General features: G+C 63.6%; 1 protein-coding gene across 4 annotated transcripts in view; it reads right to left on the bottom strand.

The window, feature by feature from the left end:
* The window catches only part of ADGRD1 (adhesion G protein-coupled receptor D1), a 39,485-nt gene that overhangs the window by 9,929 nt on the left and 10,204 nt on the right, over positions 1–19,352 (bottom strand). For 2 of the 4 annotated variants that reach the window (XM_070399596.1, XM_070399598.1), the window contains 10 exons: positions 18,559–18,813; positions 17,516–17,577; positions 16,842–17,048; positions 16,488–16,544; positions 15,811–15,928; positions 15,397–15,507; positions 14,686–14,761; positions 13,950–14,091; positions 4,717–4,790; positions 3,171–3,294 (listed from right to left, as the gene is read on the bottom strand). In XM_070399596.1, the coding sequence (XP_070255697.1) occupies positions 3,171–3,294; positions 4,717–4,790; positions 13,950–14,091; positions 14,686–14,761; positions 15,397–15,507; positions 15,811–15,928; positions 16,488–16,544; positions 16,842–17,048; positions 17,516–17,577; positions 18,559–18,813 (1,226 nt within the window). The remainder of the gene's footprint in view (positions 1–3,170; positions 3,295–4,716; positions 4,791–13,949; positions 14,092–14,685; positions 14,762–15,396; positions 15,508–15,810; positions 15,929–16,487; positions 16,545–16,841; positions 17,049–17,515; positions 17,578–18,558; positions 18,814–19,352) is intronic. The other 2 variants (XM_070399597.1, XM_070399599.1) reach the window with 1 other exon arrangement.

Below are 19,352 nucleotides of genomic sequence, written 5' to 3'. Positions count from 1 at the left end.
GGGAGCGGAGCACGGGGGTCAGGGCTCAGCTCGGCGGGCCGGGCCTGGACCGGGCCTGGCCCTGCGGTGAGCGAGGCCGGGACCAGGCCGGGACCGAGGGGCGGGTGCCCCGCTCAGATCAGGGGCCCCTGTCCCGCTCCCCGTGCGTGCGCGGCGGCCTCCAGGTCCTGCCTCTCCCGGATGCCCTGTGGCTGCCGCCCATAGAGGCTGTGTCCTTCAGGGTCAGCCCTGTGTTTGCACGTGCAGATGCCCCCATGGCCCCGCCAGCCTCGACCTGCGACCGCAAGAACCCTCCCTCCCACCGGGGAGCCTCGCCTCGGGGTCCCGCTCCGCCCGCCCGGGCCCTGCCCCTCCCTAGGCGGCAGCCACAAGGGGTGCCTTCGTGTCCCTCATGGCTCACGAGAAGGTGCCGGTCAGGCGTGCATCTTCGTGTGTTTTTAGCGTGGATAATTCCGCTTTGTGCACGGATAATTTTAAACCGCTCTCAAGCCGACCTTCCCTGGCAATGGGTGGCTGGGATTTGCTTCTGCGAAGACGCCCACAGACGGTCTAAATCTGTGGCCGACACCGCGTGGGGGCAGATTGGCCGCCGGCCGTGCCTGTGCTCGGGGTTTTGTCTTAAGCTTATTGGATGAGGCTGCCTCCCTCCCTCCCTCCCCTCTGCCTGCCCTCGCCCCAGCCCAGCAGGCCCCCCACCTTCCAGCTCAGCGAGGACGGGACCTGGAGGAGGCCTGGCTCGCTGCCCTCCAGCCGGGAACAGCACCCCCTTTCCTGCCCGCCCCCCCCCCCCCCCCTGCTGCCACGTGTGCCTCTCGGAGCCAGGAACGTCCTCCCGGCCTTCGGCTCACTCACAGGGCCCTTCCTGGCAGAGCCTCTCTGACCACACTGTCAAAAGGTGCTGTCAGGCCTGGCCGGGCTGCTCAGTGGTTAGAGCACCGTCCCGCTGGGCCAGGGCTGCGAGTTCGATTCCCCGTCAGGACACGTACGAGAGTCAGCCAACGAATGCACCAGTAAGTGGAACCACAAAGCAATCTCTCTCTCTCTCTCTCTCTCTCTCTCTCATCAGTTAGTGAACATTAAAATGAGAAGGAAGTGTTCACCGATCACCTGCGCCACCCCCTGCATCTCCGCCCTTCACCTTGGCTGTACCAATGGCCTCTGTGGAAACGACAGAGATGGCGCCGTTTCAAAGTGCAGCTGGAGCCGCCTCAGAGGAAAGGCCTGGCTCGTCTCACCCCCCAAACCTCTGCCAACTTCGTGCCCCAAAAAACTGCCTGCGAAGCTGATGGGGAGCGGACCCGGCGCCCCAGGGCTGGGCCGTAGGACTCTCTCGGGTGAGCCCGGCTTATAGCACCCACAGGGCTCCCTTCTCGATTCCCATCATCCCCTCTGAGCCCCCCTCCCCCCCCGCCTGCGCTTCCTAAGGGGGAAGCCACTTGGGTTTCTGCCTGAACCAGGGCTTCCCAGAATAGCTGCTGTTTGGTTGGAAATAAATGCCTGTTGCCTTTCTCGTTGGCTCTTTATTCTCCAGTTAATACTCCTCCACTGCTAATGCGTTTGTCTGCCTCTCCCCAGGGGCTGCCAGCTCCCGACCGGGCCTGCACCTGGGGGCGGGGTCTGCACCTGCACCTGCACCTGGGGGAGGGGGTCTGCACCTGGGGGAGGGGGGTCTCTACCTGCACCTGGGGGAGGGGGGTCTCTACCTGCACCTGGGGGAGGGGGGTCTGCACCTGGGGGAGGGGGTCTGCACCTGGGGGAGGGGGGTCTGCACCTGGGGGAGGGGGTCTGCACCTGGGGGAGGGGGGTCTCTACCTGCACCTGGGGGAGGGGGGTCTGCACCTGGGGGGCGGGGTCTGTACCTGGGGGAGGGGGTCTGCACCTGGGGGAGGGGGTCTGTACCTGGGGGAGGGGGTCTGCATCTGGGGGAGGGGGTCTGTACCTGGGGGAGGGGGTCTGCACCTGGGGGAGGGGCTCTGCACCTGGGGGAGGGGGGTCTGTACCTGGGGGAGGGGGTCTGTACCTGGGGGAGGGGGTCTGCACCTGGGGGAGGGGGGTCTGTACCTGGGGGAGGGGGTCTGCATCTGGGGGAGGGGGTCTGCACCTGGGGGAGGGGGTCTGCACCTGGGGGAGGGGGTCTGCACCTGGGGGGCGGGGCCTGCACCTGGGGGAGGGGGTCTGCATCTGGGGGAGGGGGTCTGCACCTGGGGGAGGGGGGTCTGTACCTGGGGGAGGGGGTCTGCACTTGGGGGAGGGGGTCTGCACCTGGGGGAGGGGGTCTGCACTTGGGGGAGGGGGTCTGTACCTGGGGGAGGGGGTCTGCACCTGGGGGGCGGGGTCTGTACCTGGGGGAGGGGGTCTGCACCTGGGGAGGGGGTCTGTACCTGGGGGAGGGGGTCTGTACCTGGGGGGCGGGGTCTGTACCTGGGGGAGGGGGTCTGTACCTGGGGGAGGGGGGTCTGCACCTGGGGAGGGGGTCTGTACCTGGGGGAGGGGGTCTGCACCTGGGGGAGGGGGTCTGTACCTGGGGGAGGGGGTCTGCACCTGGGGGGCGGGGTCTGTACCTGGGGGAGGGGGTCTGCACCTGGGGAGGGGGTCTGTACCTGGGGGAGGGGGTCTGTACCTGGGGGAGGGGGTCTGCACCTGGGGGGTGGGGTCTGTACCTGGGGAGGGGGTCTGTACCTGGGGGAGGGGGTCTGCACCTGGGGGGCGGGGTCTGTACCTGGGGAGGGGGTCTGTACCTGGGGGAGGGGGTCTGCACCTGGGGGGCGGGGGTCTGTACCTGGGGAGGGGGTCTGTACCTGGGGGAGGGGGTCTGCACCTGGGGGAGGGGGTCTGCACCTGGGGGAGGGGGTCTGTACCTGGGGGAGGGGGGTCTGCACCTGGGGGGTGGGGTCTGTACCTGGGGAGGGGGTCTGTACCTGGGGGAGGGGGTCTGCACCTGGAGGAGGGGGGTCTGCACCTGGGGAGGGGGTTCTGGGGGACAGGGCCCTGCACTGGGGCTGCCCAAGGACACTGAAAGCCAACTCTTTTTGCCAAAGCAGCAGAGCCCACAGGTGTCCCTGACCAAGATCTTCCCTGACCAGCGGCCTCCCCTCGGTCCCCATGGCCGACAGCCCCCACCCCCGGTGCTGCCCAGCAGGAGCCCTGACGCGGGGGGCGCCCCCGCTCACCTCCAGCGGCACCACCTGCATGAGGATGGCGAAGTTGGTGAGGTGCGTGCAGCGGCAGACGGAGTAGCCCAGGTCCCCTTCCACCAGGACGCAGCCCTCATTGGACCAGACGCCTTCCCCGGAGCTGCGGACACGGAGGGTCAGCGGAGGCCGCCGGCCCGGCCTCGGCGAGAGCGTCCCCGTCCTCAGCCGGCAGAACGCGGCGGCGTGGGTCCGGCCGCAGGGGCCCGAGGGGCCTCCCGGGAGAGGAGCCGGTGGACGGCTCCACCACCAGCCCCTGGGAGGCGCCTGGGCCGTGGGTACCCCAGTGGCCGCCCGGGGGACGGGACACAGTGCAGGCGGGACAGGACCCCAGGTCTCAGGGCTCAGGCACGAAACCAAAGGCCATGTTTTCTCCGACCAGAACCACCCGTCCTGAGTCTATTATTATTATTACTGCCTTCACCTGAGAACATTTTTTCCATGGACTTTCTTATTATTTATTTTTATTTTAAAAATAATATTTTTATTGATTTCAGAGAAGAAGGGAGAGAGAGAGAGACAAACATCCACGATGAGAGAGAATCACGGACCGGCTGCCTCCCGCACACCCCACACTGGGGATCGAGCCCGCACCCCGGGCCTGTGCCCTGACCGGGAATCGAGCCGTGACCTCCTGGTTCCTGGGTCGACCCTCAACCCCTGAGCCACGCGGCCGGGCTGGCGCTTTGCTTTTTAAAAGAGGGATGGACGCACGAGCAGATGCTCGAGTTAGTTCTCACAGTTCACGTCTAGGAACGAAAAAGGGCCTGGGGTCCCATCTCTGCCCAGGGAGACAATCGTTCCGAGCGGGAGAGAACGCTGCCCTGGACAGACAGACACGGACGCGCGGCCCACGGACGTGCCCTGCGAGGGAGGTCAGCAGCGCGTGAGGAAGACAGAGACGCCCCTCACGCCCCGAAATGCAAAAGGGGAAACCACGGAGGCACGCGGGCAACTGCTATTTCCTTGTTTCCGGTCGCTGGAGGGTCACTGATTATCTGAAGCTGAACGACCAGAGCCGTGCGGTGGCTTCATGGCGCCGCACCCACGGCAGACGCCACGGATTGCGGGCACAGGGGCCAGACCTCCAGTTAAAGGGACATGCACCTCAGGAGTCAACAGTGGAGATTAAAAGGGCATAACTTCTACCCCCAAATCCTAACGAACGAAGGAAGAAAAAGAGAACATAAGAAACAAAGCCAGCCCGGCCGGCGTGGCTCAGTGGTTGAGCGTCCACCTGTGAACCAGGAGGTCAGGGTTCGATTCCCGGTCAGGGCACAGGCCCGGGGTGCGGGCTCCATCCCCATTAAGGGACGTGCAGGAGGCAGCCGGTCCAGGATTCTCTCTCATCATGGATGTTTCTATCTCTCTCTCCCTCTTTCTTCTTCTCTGAAATGAATAAAAATATATTAAAAAAAATAAATGGGGACCCGGATCAGGACGTGGACAAGCGTGGGCCCGCACACCTGCCCCCAGGTGGCACCCCCGGCCCCGCCCCCGCCCGGAGCCGCCCTCCAGGCAGCACCTGTAGTCCAGGAAGGCGCAGTACAGGAACACGCGGTTCGTCTCGTTGGTGGCCTCGCGGTACTGCCTGCTCGTCTGAAACGAGAGAATGAGGCGCCTCGTGAGGCCGGGTTCCCAACGCTGAGGCCAGAGCCACACCCCAAGCTGCGAGGCCGCGGGCTGGGGACGCGCAAAGCCACCAACCGTCCCACCGACTGTCCCTCTCACGGGTCAGAGGGCCCAGGGCTCCAGCCTCAGGGCCTTTGCACGCGCTGGGCCCCCTCTGAACCCTCTTCCCCAGACAACCTGGCTTCCTGCAGGGCTCCGTCCCTCCGAGAGACCCGCCCGCGCAGAGCTGTGCCCCTGCACCCCACGCTCCCCGTGATCCACATATCCTGTCCGGCGAGGACACACGTGGATTTGAGACCCTGTCTCCGCCCACCCCCCGCCCCAGGCTGGAAGAGGCTTCCCCCTCGGGCTGCTCTGCCTCTGTGAGCTCAGACACGGGAGCCCTGCTCTGCAGCCACACAGCCCACAGAAGGTCACCAGCGGGGGAGCCCGGCCGGCGGGGCTCAGTGGTTGAGCGTCGACTTATGAACCAGGAGGTCAGAATTCGATTCCCGGTCGGGGCACAGGCCCGGGTTGTGGGCTTGATCCCCAGTGCAGGGTGTGCAGGAGGCAGCCGGTCAGTGATTCTCTCTCATCGTTGGCTAGAGGCCTGGAGCACAGATTCCTGCACCGGTGGGTCCCTCGGCCTGGCCTGTGCCCTCTCGCCATCCGGGACCCCTCGGGACGTCGGAGAGCCGGTTTCGGCCCCATCCCCACAGGCCAGGCCGAGGGACCCACCGGTGCACGCGGGGCCTCTAGTCCGCATGTCAAATCTCTGGTTAATCTCTTTCCGTCCTCCCCCCTCCCCCCTCCCTCTGAGACGCATCAGCCTGTTCCACGTTTCCATGCCTGTGGGTTGAGCGTCTGCCCCCTGGTGGTCAGTGCGCGTCATAGCTGCCGACCAGTCAAACGGTTGGACGCTTAGCATCTCAGCTTTTTACATAGATGTTCCTCCCCCCTCTCCCTTCCTCTCTCCCTTCCTCTCTGAAATCAACAAAAACATGTTTAAGGGAAAAAAGTCACCAGAAGGGGAAACTGAGGCACAAGAAAACCCACAAAGTCGAAGCTCCAAGTGGGAACCTGGCAGGGACCCATGGCCTGCGGCACGGCGTCTCACGGCCGTCACAGCAGGTGTGTGTGTGTACACGTGTGTGTGTGTGTGTGTGTGTGTGTGTGTACACGCGTGTGTGCACGCGCTGCTCAGAGCCGTGAAAGGAATGTCAACGCCGCAGCCCGGCCTGGGGGGAGCCGGCACCAACTCCCGAGGGAGGGAGGGAGGCACCGAGAGCTCCGGGCCCTGCCCTCCCCGTGACCCCTCCACCTCTGGCGGAGGCTGCCGTCCACACCCTCCACGGAGGCATTTAAAATCCATCCGACCGCAACCGCCCGGCTGTGTGTGGTCAGCGGGCGGAGGGCGCTGGCTCCCGGGGCGAGGCCGCGGTCACACCCTCCGGCCGTGGGAACGCGATGCTGTCTGTGCTGGAGTTTGCAACCGAAGGGAACACAGGCTGGCCCGGCTCCCGGGAGGCCCAGAAGGTGCTGGGGGCACGATCAGCTGCTAGAATTCGGGGTGTAGTGTTGCAGGACGAGGGAGCACCTGGTCACCCCCACTTTCCTGGAGAAACTGGGAGGGAGGTGAGGCCGTTCCCTCTAGCGGTCACCCGTGGCCAGGAACCAGGAATGGGGGGCGTCATCGGGGTGACGGGGGGTGACAGTCACCTTGGACCCTGAGTCCTGGAGCCGAGGGGCCCTGTGCAGCCCTGGGGACGACAGTGAGGGCTCCCTGACACAGGGCCCCCCGACACAGGGCCCCCCAATACAGGGCCCCCAGACACAGGGGCCCCCAACACAGGGACCCCAGACACAGGGCCCCCCAACATAGGGCCCCCAGACACAGGGCCCCCCAACACAGGGTCCCCCCGACACAGGGCCCCCCAACACAGGGACCCCAGACACAGGGCCCCCCAACACAGGGCCCCCCGACACAGGGCCCCCCAACACAGGGCCCCCAGACACAGGGCCCCCCAACACAGGGTCCCCCCGACACAAGGCCCCCCGACACAGGGACCCCCGACTACACCAGATATCCCCCCTTGACGTGTGTCTGAATGTCTCCACCTGGGACCAGGCCCCACCCATCCCCCCCGCCCCCAGTCCAGTCCCTTGGTCCCAAGTCCCTAGTCCTGAGGCCCCAGGAACTCGGGGAGCTCCAATGTCAGCGTGGGAATCGGGGACCCTCCGGGGGAATTAAACTCCGCACTGTGGTCCTCAAGGTCCCCACACACTCCTCCCTGGGGGCCAGGAGCCGGGGAGGCTGCAGAGCCTGCGGCACCTGCCTCGCGCCCACAGCTGGTGCTGATGCGTCCCGCCCGCAGGTGAGGGGAACATGCAGGGGAACACACAGGGGAAATCGCTTGCAGGCTCAGAGGGAAAACACAGAAAGCAGAACCGGGCGATTCCGCGGGACCTGGGGTCGGTCTGCCGCTCGGAGCTGAGCAGCGTCCCCCTGTCCCTGTCCCTAGTGTCCCCGTGTCCCCCATGTCCCCGTGTCCCCCGCGTCCCCGTGTCCCCGCGTCCCCCGTGTCCCCCACGTCCCCCGCGTCCCCCGTGTCCCCCACGTCCCCCGCGTCCCCCACGTCCAGGCCGGTGACACGGAGACGGAAAATGCCCCCGCCTGGGCCCGAGCCACAGGCAGAGCCAGTAAACCCACCTCTGAATCTAGCCAAGCCCCAAATGGGAGGAAGCGATACGATTCTCACAGCGCAAACCATGGAGCAGAGCCCCCGGGACACGCGCCGGCCGGCGGGTTTGCAGGTGAATCCGGGCATTTCCATCCCGGCCGCCCGGCCCGTCCGAATGTCCCGGAGCCGGATACTCGCATTTCCACGCAGATGAGGGGTGGGAGGAAAAGGTTATAAAACTCTGATCTATTCTACAGCCCATTCCAGGGCTGCCGGGAACAACACATCGGAGCTGTGGTCTCCAGCTGCTCACCAACCACATGAAACATAATGACCTTTTCCCGGGAAGGCGAGCGATGTCACACAGGAGAGAAGTGGGGATTCGAAACCCCACGTGCTCGTCCTGGAACCGTCTAGGGCAGCGGTTCTCAACCTGGGGGCCCCGACCCCTTTGGGGGTCGAACGACCCTTTCACAGGGGTCGCCTAAGACCATCGGAAAACACATCTATAATTATATATTGTTTTTGTGATGAATCACTGTGCTTTCATTATGTTCAATTTGTAAGAATGAAATTGGGGGTCACCACAGCATGAGGAGCTGTATTAAGGGGTCGAGGCATCAGGAAGGCTGAGAACCACTGGTCTAAGGAGAGGCGTGTGTGGGGCCCGGGACCCTCGCCGGTGTGGGCGGGGCACCATTTCTGTTCACCTCATGCGACCCCCACCCCGTGCCACTGGTGCCTGCTCTCCACGTTCATCAGCAAACTGGCTTAGCCCCAATTTCTCCAGGCCTGAGATGCCCAGATGCAAAAAATCCCATTTAAAATATATATGTTTTTATTGATGTCAGAGAGGAGGGAGAGGGACAGAGAGATAGAAGCATCCATGAGGAGAGAGAACCACGGATCGGCTGCCTCCTGCCCGTCCCCCCACTGGGGAACCAGCCCGCACTCAGGCACGGGCCCTCGACCAGAATCGAACCCGGGACCCTTCCGTCCCCAGGCCAACGCTCTATCCACTGAGCCACACCAGCCAGGGCCAAATCCCTCCCTTCTTTGAAGGTAGCAGAGCCTGCTGGGAGCCCTGACAGTCTCTTCCCACGCATTAAAGACTCCTTTTCGAAAGGGTGAAGCCATGACTCTCAGATCTAACGGAGCGCAGATCAAAGACGTGACTGAGATCCGTAACCGGCGAGCAGCCCGCGGCTGTGACGGACACTCCAGGGGACACGCTCAGAGCCCTGCGCAGGCAGGGCCTGGGGGACGGGAGCACGTCCGCCCGGAGGAGGAGACGCCGGCCACACAGGTGACACCCACTGGGAGGGGCTCATCGCTGGCTCGGTCGGTCTCCGGTCTCCGTCTCCCCCGGCAACGTTTCCATTTCAATGTGAGCAGCCGGACGACTGGGGAGGGGGGGGCGGGCGGGAGGCTGTCTCCCGACCTTGAGGGAAACAACGACATCTTTTTGTCTCTGCTGCTCATCCTCACCCGGGGATATTTCTCCGTGGGTTTTTAGGGACCAGGGAAGAGAGAGGGAGACACAGAGAGACACATCCATGTGAGAGAGACACAGCCACTGGCTGCCTCCTGCAGGCGCCCCGACCGGGGCCCGGGCCAGGGAGGAGCCCGCAACCCAGGTACGTGCCCTTGACCAGAATCCAATCCCTTCGGTCTGCAGGCCCACCCTCTATCCACTGAGCCACACTGGCCAGGGCTAGACGATGGTTTCTTAAGTGGGTCTCAGAGGTTCCGAGACCCGTGCACAGCCCTCGACCTCTGCTGGGCGCCCGCCACTCCCGGGGCTGCCCACTCCGCGGCCCTGGCCTCTGGGCGCGTCCCCCGGTGAACGGGGCGGGATGACGCAGCTGGGAGCAGAGGAGGGGCTCCAGGAAGGAAAAGGCAACATCCTCGCAGGCAACGGCCAACGTGGGAGCAGAGCCCAGCCAGCTGCTCAGTGGTGAGCGTCGACCTATGAACCAGGAGGTCAGGGTTCGATTCCCGGTCAGGGCACAGGCCCGGGTTGCGGGCTCATCCCCAGTGGGGGGCGTGCAGGAGGCGGCCGGTCCATGATTCTCTCTCATCCTGGATGTTTCTATCTCTCCCTCTCCCTTCCTCTCTGACATCAATTTAAAAAAAAAATTTTTTTAAAGCAAGAACTGCAAGCAACAAAAACAAGAGCAGAGTCGAGCAGCGGCCGAGCGGGGACGTCAGCGCCGCAGCCCCTTTGGCGACAACATAAATTGCTACAACCTCTGCAGGGCAGCTCCGCAGCGCGGATCGATTTTCAAACGTGTCTCTCACCCACAATAGCCGAGGCGGCCCCGGAGCACAGAGCTGGGGGCCGAGAGGGGGGGCGGGGGCGGGGGGGGGGGGGCTCGGGACCCGTTAGGGAACCCGCCGTGACAAAGCGACGAGAGCGAAGGGGCCGCATCTGGACACGAGTGCTCGCTTCACGCCCTGATGATGACCGTCGCCTGGTGTGTGACGGGGGTGGGAGGGGGGCTTGTCCCTCCAGCCTGAGCCAGGCGGCCGGGCAGCACCCCGGTTTAAGCAGGAGGCCCCCTGGAAGGCACCCGACTCTGGGCCAGGAGAACCGGGTGCCTCGACCTTGGGCCCCAGGCCCCGTCCATGAGGGCGAGGGACCCACGTGCACGTCCGCCTCTCTCCCCAGCTCCCGCCCCCGCACCGCACACCGGTTTGCCCTTGGACGGACGGACGGACGGATGCTTCCCACGGGACAACGCATTTCAACTCAGAAAGAGCTTCCCACACGTCCTCAGAAACGTGAGCCAACCTTCAAAGGAGACCCCACCGCCCCGGGCGAGCCTGGCTCCCGGGCCTCCATGGCGGCCTCTGGGGTGATGAACACCCCTCGGGCCGCAGGCCCCGCCTCCTTCCCGCAGGCCCGGCCTCCCGCCCGCAGGCCCGAAACTCTCTGCTTCAAAGATAACCCGGCAGCCGCCCGGCCTGGCCGCGCTTCAACCGCCTTCCCTGGTCTCCTCTCCAAGCTGCACCTTCCTGACTCGCCCCGGCGGCCGAGCCCCGCGTCCAGCTGTGGCGGGAGCTGGAGTGTTTGGGGGAGACGGGCCTCCCCGCCCGGCGCTCACCCTGGGGGACGCTCCTGTGACAGGAAAGGGGCCAGCGTGGCTCAGCGGTTGAGCGTCGACCTACGAACCAGGAGGTCAGGGCCCAGGCCCGGGTTGCGGGCTCGACCCCAGTGTGGGGCGTGCAGGAGGCCGCCGGTCCATGACTCTCTCACCGGTGATGTTTCTGTCTCTCCCTCTCCCTTCCTCTCTGACATCAATAAAAACATGAACCAGGTGTACCGGTTGATAATGCGGGTTAATCATTAACCGGTTAATAATGCAGATTTTTTTCAATAGATGGGGTTACACGTATGCTGATAAATATGTGATTTGATATGTGTGCTATTTTGTTGTATTGACAACAAGCTTCAGAACTTCCTATGTCAAATTTGCTGAAGATGTTAAAATCATAGATGTTTTTACGTTTAAGAATGTCAAATTTCGTGCCAAAAAAGAGCATTTGCGGGGAGTTTTAATTCATGACTTTATTTTGAAGAAAAGTGCCGCTGAAAGTGATCGTATACTTCGGGAAGCTTATGGTGAACATGCTCCATCTCAAGATCCTTGTGAACGCTGGTTTAAACGCTTTAAAGTGAGGATTTCGGGGGGAAAGACAAGGAACGTCCAGGTCAACCGAAAAAGATGGAAGACCGACAATGACAAGCGTTATTGGGTGAAGGTGCGTGTCCAACTCAGAAACAACTCGCAGAAAGATTCAACGTTGCTCAGCAAACAATTTCTGACTGTTTACAAGCAACGGGAACCATTTTAAAGGAAGGAAAATGGGTGCCACATCAACTGAACGAAAGACACATGGAAAACCGAAAAGTCACAGTAAAATGGTGCTTCAACGGCACGAAAGAAAGTCTTTTTGGCATCGAACTGTGACTGGCGATGAGAAGTGGGTTTATTCTGAGAATCCCAGACGCACAAAATCACGGGTTGATCCAGGTCAACCATCAACATCCACTGCAAGGCCAAATCGCTCCGGAAAGAAGACAATGCTCTGCGTTTGGTGGGATCGGGAAGGTGTGGTGTATTAGCAGCTTCTAAAACCAGGTGAAACCGTTAATACTGATCGCTACCGACAACAGATAATCAATTTGAACCACGCTTTGATCGTGGAACGGCCACAGTGGGCCAGAAGACACGGCAGAGTAATTTTGCTTCATGATGACGCACCATCACACACTTCAAAACCAGTGAAAGACACGTGAGAAGATCTTGCCTGGGAAGTATGAGCCCACCCGCCGTGTTCACCGGCCCAGCTCCTTCCCATGACCACCTGTTCCGATCGACGGCACACGCACTCTCTGAGCGGCACTTCCACACGTGCGAAGACGTGGGAAACTGGGTCTCTGGATGTCCTGCCTCACAACAAGGAAAGTTCTATTGGGACGGTCTCCGCACTTTTAATCCGTTAAAACTAATCCGCACACCAGTTAAAAGTGCGGATCTTGTAATCAAAGCAAACACCGTGTTTTCAAGAGAAACATCCAAAGTGCTTTATTCCAAGTCATGGCCATCGCTGGCTACACATTCCCCATCTCTCAGGTGATCGGTGGAGACCGTCCCAATAGAACTTTCCTTGTTTTGAGGCTGACCATTCAGAGACCCAGTTTCCCACGTCTTCGCACGTGTGGAAGTGCCGCTCAGAGAGCGCGTGTGCCGTCGATGGGAACAGGTGGTCATCGGAAGGAGCAGGGCTGGTGAACACGGCGGGTGGGCTCATATAAAAAGAAAAGCATCCAGGACCCGCGGAGACGATGCCCCCGACCTGCCCAGGTCCCCCCTGAAGGAGAGGCTCCCAGCTCCTGGCGTCCACAGGCTGAACGCCCTTAACAAGTTCCGCTTCCGAAAAGCACGGTTTTCCTCTGACGCGGCCTCGCCTGCCTCGCGTGAGGCCCCGCGGCTTTCGGGCCTTTGGAAGCCATTCCCTCCACCGCCCTGCAGCCCCGGCCCAGGTCACACGGCCGAGCAGAGCCCTGGGCACCTGTCCCCGCTCTGCACGGCTAATGCAGGCTCTGCCTCTGGCGGGATCGTGACAACCGTAGCGAGATTTTAACCTATAAGGCGCATTCTATGTTATCGGTGGTCGACAGCGCGAATGCCGTGTCCAGACGTGAATTAAACACGCACACACACGCACACACACGCACGCACACACACGCGCGCGTGCGCACACACACGCACGCACACACACGCACACACGGTCACGGACGGTCATGGGGTGGGGACCTGGCTCCCCGTTCTCTCCTGGGTACAGACCGATGCTTGATCACCGAGCCAAGCACCCGAGTGTCTAACTGCTGAGCTGTATCCCTGAAGGCAGTACAAGGTGATACTGGACTGTAACTGAGAAACAGAATTAATGTGAGGGTACGATGGGCGAACGGTGTTTGGGAACTCTGTCCTGTTTGGCGATGTTTAAGTTCAAAATCGTTCCAAATAAACAGCCAAAACAATAAGTGTAGAGAGAGAGGCTGTACCCGGGCGACCGTACTGGCTAGGTTCCACCCACAGATTTATTTTGGTCGACAAGGTTAAAAGCAAATGCGGATTAGCTGCCAACCACACGTCCCGAGGTATAATTTACAGCCCAGACCGATGGCTTCCCCCAGCACCAGGAGCTGCAGAAACTCCGAGAGCCGCGTGCACACTCGGGCCGCAGGGCCACTGGGCCCTGCGCCAAACGCAGGCTCCCACGCTCACGCCACCAGCCTGGCCGCGAGCCCCCTCGGACCTCATCCACACCTTTCAGACTCGGTGCGAGTCGAATGTGTCCGTGGCTCCGGCTCGCGTGGCCCCTCCCCACTCCCCACTAGGGAAACTTCAACCTCAAACACAGCTCGACCCCCCACAGCCTTTCCCTGCTGCCTGCAGTGTCTCACGGCCACGTTACAAAATCCCAGTGCCAGCCCGGCCGGCGTGGCTCAGTGGTTGAGCGTCGACCCACGAACCAAGAGGTCATGGTTCGATTCCAGGTCAGGGCACGTGCCCGTTTGTGGGCTCGATCCCCGGTGTGGGGCGGCCGATCAATGACTCAGCAAAAAAAAAAATTATCAGCACGACGCAGCAAAAACCAATACCATGACTCAGCAAAAAAAGCATCAGCATGACGCAGCAAAAACCAATACCATGACTCAGCAAAAAAAAGCGCCTCCAGCACGACTCGCCAAAAATCATCAACTTAACCACTGGCCTGCGATCTGTGGTCAAACGGTTAATGAACTCGCCCCTAATGCCTTGGCAGGCCCTGACCCGATGATTTCTGGGGCCTCACGCGGCCCGCGGGCCGGACGCCCCCACCCCTGCTCTACACAACCACGCCTGGAACCCACGCAAAGAACAGAAACGAGGGCGGATCCGCCTCCACTCACCAACTTGTGCCTGAGCCGGATGGTGGTCAGCGGGGAGCCCGACAGGTTCTGGGAGAGTGTGGGGGGCGGCACCACCTCCAGGGAGATGAGGTAGCTGGCGGCCGACAGCGGGCAGCTCCTGTAAGCCGCCGCCTCGGCGATCCTGGGCAGGACAGGAAAGATCAGGACCGGGCGGGCCGGGGGGCGCACAGCGTGAAGCCTGGCATGTGGGGGCCGGGGCTTCGTGGGGATGATGTTTGATTTCCCACCGGCCGTGCCCGCGCCTCCCTCCCAGGCCCCATGGGTGCTGGCACCCGGGGGCGAGTCCTACACTCAGCGTTTGAATCCTGCAGCTTGAATTGTGTCCGTCAAAACCTGTTCCCTTGCTCGGCCGGCTGGCTCAGTGGTTGAGCGTTGCCCTGTGAACCCGGAGGTCAGGGTTCCATTCCCGGTCAGGGCACAGGCCCGGGTTGCAGGCTCGATCCCCAGTGTGGGGTGAGCAGGAGGCAGCCAATCAGTGATTCTCTCTCATCATTGATGTTTCTCTCTCTCTCCCTCTCCCTTCCTCTCTGAAACCAATAAAAGTATTTTTTTTTTTAAATAATCCAGTTAACTAACTACGTGCTCACAGTGAGATCGGCACCAGCACCCCAGACCCACAGGAGGACACAGACACACGCACACTCACGCGCGCACACGCACACGCACACGCACACGCACACACACGCTGCCTCTGGCGTGTGGCCCAGGCGCTCACCGCGTGCGGTCCGGCCGGATGTTGCTCAGGTAGCGGTGCATCGTGTGGTAGAGCAGCCCCACGATGGTGGTCCAGGCTGCGGGAGGGCAGAGGCCGCGGCCCCGTCAGCATCCGGGGGAGCGAGCAGGAGGAACACGCAGCCCCCGCCAGGCCCCCTCGCCCGACACGCAGACCCTCGCCAAACAGGCAGGGGAGGAGAGCGCGAGGGGCCCTCCTGGGTTCCAACCCTCCCACTGTCCCTGCCTCCCCGCTGCTCCTGAGCCTCGGCCAGACCTGCGGACGCTGGGGCCCCAGAGGCCAGAAGCCCAGGACGCCCCGAGGGCCGCGCGGGAGTCAGCAGCCGCCGCCCTGGGCAGTGGGCAGCGTTTGCCGCCTGCACTCGGAGTCTTTACAGCAACACCGACGGCACCCGGGCCGACACCCGCTGTCCTCCCTGCCGTCGGCCCGGGCCCGCCTCCCTCCCAGGGCTTTCCCGCCGATCCCCTCCGCTCGCTGGGGGCTGCTCAGGGGGCCTCCTGAGCTCTTGGGGGGGGGGTTGCTGAGACGTGAACACGTCAGGGGCCCCAGGCTGGAGGCGTGGACTTGGAGTCAGGTAATGAGGGAGCCTCCCGGGAACTTCCCAGGGTGCACCTCGAGCTCCCAGGACAGAGCGGCTCCCAGGGGAGACCACGGTGCCCCCCCCCCCCGCCCCCAGGGGCCCCAGGCACCCACCATGGCTGCGGAAGGCCTCCTGCGGGATCTCGATGTAGTTGTGGCCCTGGGCCGGGAAGCGGTAGTGGGAGGAGTTCAGGGCCCTGGGCAGGAGCTTGGCCACGGAGAACTCTGCGGGGGGGGGGGGAGTGCGGGGGCGGGAGGGGGGGTGCGGTCAGCGCCTCCGCGGGCAGGGCCGGGGGACCCACCTTTTGTAGGAGAACACGCTCTGGGGATGCAATCACGCTCTGGGGGTGCAATCCCTGCTACAAGCAAGGACCTGACACCCTGGAGTCCCAGGGAAGGAACCACAGCCACGTGGCTCACGTGTCCATCCCGCCACCCGTGGGCCACTCTGGCCTGAGGCCACTCCTCCCGCATCTCCGCCCGCCCGTCCCGTCCCCACCGCCCGTCCCCACAGCCGCCCCCAGGCACCTGCCATGGAGGAGGAGCCCACGATGGCGACCTGCGGTTCACTGGCCTGCAGGTTGGAGGAGATGTGGCTCATGACCACGTCCACGGTCTCGATCAGGCCCAGCACCACGGCGTTGTCCTGGCAACGACAGCGGGGAGCTCGCTCAGGATCCCGGGACCGATGCCCCAGACGCCCCAGATCAAGCTCACACGCGTGCTCTGCGGACATGGGTCCACAGGAGGAGACACTAGAGCCGGCGGGGTCTGAGGTTCCTGGTGTGCTGGGGCCGAGCGTCACGGCCACCTGGGGGGGTTGGGGGGGGGTCGGCGCCAGGCGACGTCCCCCGGAGACCGTGACCCTGGGGCTGGGCCTTTTTCTTCTTTTTTTTTTGTTTTGAATCCTCACCGAGAAAATGTGTTTCCGTTGATTTTTAGAGAGACTGGGAGGGAGAGGGAGCGACAGAGACGCCGAGGCGAGAGGCACATCGATGGCCGCCCCCGCCTGCCCCCGGCCAGCACCCAGGATGGAGCCTGCAGCCGAGGTCCGTGCCCCTCGACCGCACTCGAACCCGGGACCCTTCGGTCCGCAGGCCGACGCTCCACCCACTGAGCCACCGGCCAGGGCGAGGCATCGTCCGGATGGACGCGCGTGGGGCCGTCTTTCTGGGAGGACAGAGGCCCCGGGGCGGCGCTCTCACCTCCGACACGGCCGTCGAGCTGGGCAGCAGCACCTCGCCCACCGCCTTCAGGAAAGTCTGAGGGACAGAAGGACCCGCTCAGCTCGGCCTCCACCAGACGCCAGGGGGCCGGCGGCAGCGTTGGGGCAACGACGTCACTGCCCGACCCCCCGTCACTGCACTCCGCCTGGCTGCTGGGGACACGCTGAGGCCCCGGCTTTGCTGTCAGAGCTCCACGTGCTGAGCACTGTCGGCCGGACCAAGCCCCGGTGCCCCCCGCGCCCTGGCAGCCGCCCCGTCTCCCATCTGTCCCCCCCTCCCCCCCATTTTCCCCCTCGTCTCCCCGTCTCCCTGGGCCCGGAGCCCAGGCCTCACCTCCGTCAGGTTCCGCGCGGTTTCGGCCGACAGGGACTTGGCGGGCAGGCTGAGCGACAGGTTCTGGAGGTAACTCAGGACAGCGCCCGGGCTCTGGACGCGCCCCCTCTCCTCCGCCAGGCCGGTGATGATGGGCTGGTAGGCACTGGTGGGCACCTGGGGAAGAAAAGCCAGCCCGGTCGGCCGGCTCAGTGGTCGGGCGTCCACCTAGGAACCGGGAGGTCACGGGTTCGGGCAGCTGCGGGTTCAGGCCCCACCAGTGGGGGGCGTGCAGGAGGCAGCCGATCCACGATTCTCTCTCATCGTTGACGTTTCTCTCTCCCTCTCCCTCTCTGAAACCAACAAAAATATATATTTTTTAAAAATGGCAGAGGGGACGGTTTCGGTGTGAACGGACCCCGTCCTCTAACAGGGGTTCGGGGGAAGCCGGGTCTGAGGCCACGGCCTCCCCACAAGCTCCCGCCCCCCCCCCCCCCCGCCCCCGCTGCCCGGGGCCGTCCTGCCTCTCGAGTCCTCGGCCTGGAGGTGTAGCCGCACCAGCTGAGCTCCCCCCCCCCCCCCCCCCGTGACCTCAGCCCCAGCTCAGCCCACATGGGCGTCCCCTCCACCTGCCACGTCTCCCCAGACCCCGCGCGGCCCCAATGGGAGGGACAGACGTGTGGGCGTCTGCTCACCAGGGTGCTGGCTGGGGGCGTCGCGAGGAGGCTCGGGGGTGTGGACAGCCAGACGTGCTTCCCTGGAAAACACGGGGGACGGTGAGGGCCCCACGGCACCTCAGCACCCGCGCTGGGCCCGGTGGCGAGGCAGGCTCTGAGCGGGGAGGGATGGGGGGGCGGGGTCTGTACGCGTCTCCTGGCCACGTCTCCCGGGGGTGTCCCAGCTGCTCTCCCGCACCCGCCCTGTAAATCGCCGTGTGGAGGGGATTTCACACAAGCTGTTCACACGCTCAAGTAAGGAACAGCCCGGCCGGTGTGGCCCAGTGGGTAGAGCGTCGGCCTGCGGACTGAAGGGTCCCGGGTTCGATTCCCGGCCAGGGCACAGGCCCGGACTGTGGGCTCGATCCCCAGTGGGGGGCGAGCAGGAGGCAGCGGATCCGTGATTCTCTCTCATCATTGATGCTTCTCTCTCCCCCTCTCCCTTCCTCTCTGAAATGCATAGAAAGATATTTAAAATAATAAATAAATAACCACTAGAAGGAGCTTCACTCGCATCCGGACGAGTCAGATGCTGATTCTGGGGGCAAGCACCTTCCCTCCCAGACGGAGGCAGGGGGGCCCCAGAAAGCGGGGGGCACAACCCCCCAAACCCCGTCCTCCCCAACGGTTCTGTGATGCTTTCTATTCAGGACTCCATTTGGGTAATTTTAAATAGGGTCAGGGTCAGGGGTCAGGGGTCAGGGTCAGGGTTACAGGGTCAGGGTCAGGGTCAGGGGTCAGGGTCAGGGTTACAGGGTCAGGGTCAGGGTTACAGGGTCAGGGTCAGGGTCAGGGTCAGGGTTACAGGGTTAGGGTCAGGGTCAGGGTCAGGATCAGGTCAGGGTCAGGGTTACAGGGTTAGGGTCAGGGTCAGGATCAGGGTCAGGGTCAGGGTTACAGGGTTAGGGTCAGGGTCAGGGTCAGGGTCAGGGTCAGGGTCAGGGTCAGGGGAGGGGTGGATACTCAAGCCCCCCCCTTACCAGCCATGCCCCCCCGCACCTCCCCCCGCCCCCCGCACTGACCCACTGCCGCGGTGAAGTACATGGCCACCTCCTCGGGGCTCAGCGCCCGCTCCCAGACAATGAACTCGTCGAAAGCTCCGACCTCGTGGCCCCGGGGCAGGTCCTGCTCGGAGCCGATGACCAGGTTGGCGCTGGGCTCGCCGTAGGCGGGAGACGCCTTCCCGCTGGGGTCCCAGGTGCTCAGGGAGCCGTTGACGTAGACCTTCAGGCCCTCCTCCGGCTTCCAGGTGAACAGGACGTGGGTCCAGTGGGGCCCTGCGGGCGGCGGGCCGGGGGCGGGGCTGAGCGCGGGGACCAGCGCCCGCGGCCTCCTCCGGGCGTAGGCGCAGCCCCTTCCCCCGACGGTGGGTCCCTGTCCCCTGGGGCACGTCCTCGCGTCGCCCTGGCCCACTGCCCAAGCCCCGGACGCAGCTCAGAGAGACCCTGTTCTACTTCCAATTAAAGTGAAATAACAGCCCGGCCGGCGCGGCTCAGGGGCTGAGCGTCGACCTATAAACCAGGAGGTCAGGGTTCGATTCCGGGTCGGTCGAAGCACAGGCCCGGGTTGTGGGCTCCGTCCCCAGTGGGGGGCGTGCGGGAGGCAGCGGATCCGCGATTCTCTCATCACTGATGTTTCTCTCTCTCCCTCTCCCTTCCTCTCTGACATCAATAAAAATATATTTAAAAAAAGAAAGCGGAGTCCACAGAGAGAACACGTGGGCCTCTGCACACCCGTCCCTCCCCTCCCCCTGCCCCTTCCCCCTCCCTCCCCCTCCCCCTCCCTTTCTCTCCCCCTCCCCCCGCCCCAGGGTGCC

This window comes from Myotis yumanensis, unplaced genomic scaffold (genome assembly GCF_028538775.1).
Source record: "Myotis yumanensis isolate MYYU_CA2020_CCGP unplaced genomic scaffold, mMyoYum1.0.hap1 SCAF_19, whole genome shotgun sequence".
NCBI classification, from domain to species: domain Eukaryota; kingdom Metazoa; phylum Chordata; class Mammalia; order Chiroptera; family Vespertilionidae; genus Myotis; species Myotis yumanensis.
Note: the sequence above shows the minus strand (reverse complement) of the source record. Positions and strands in the feature narration are given on the sequence as shown.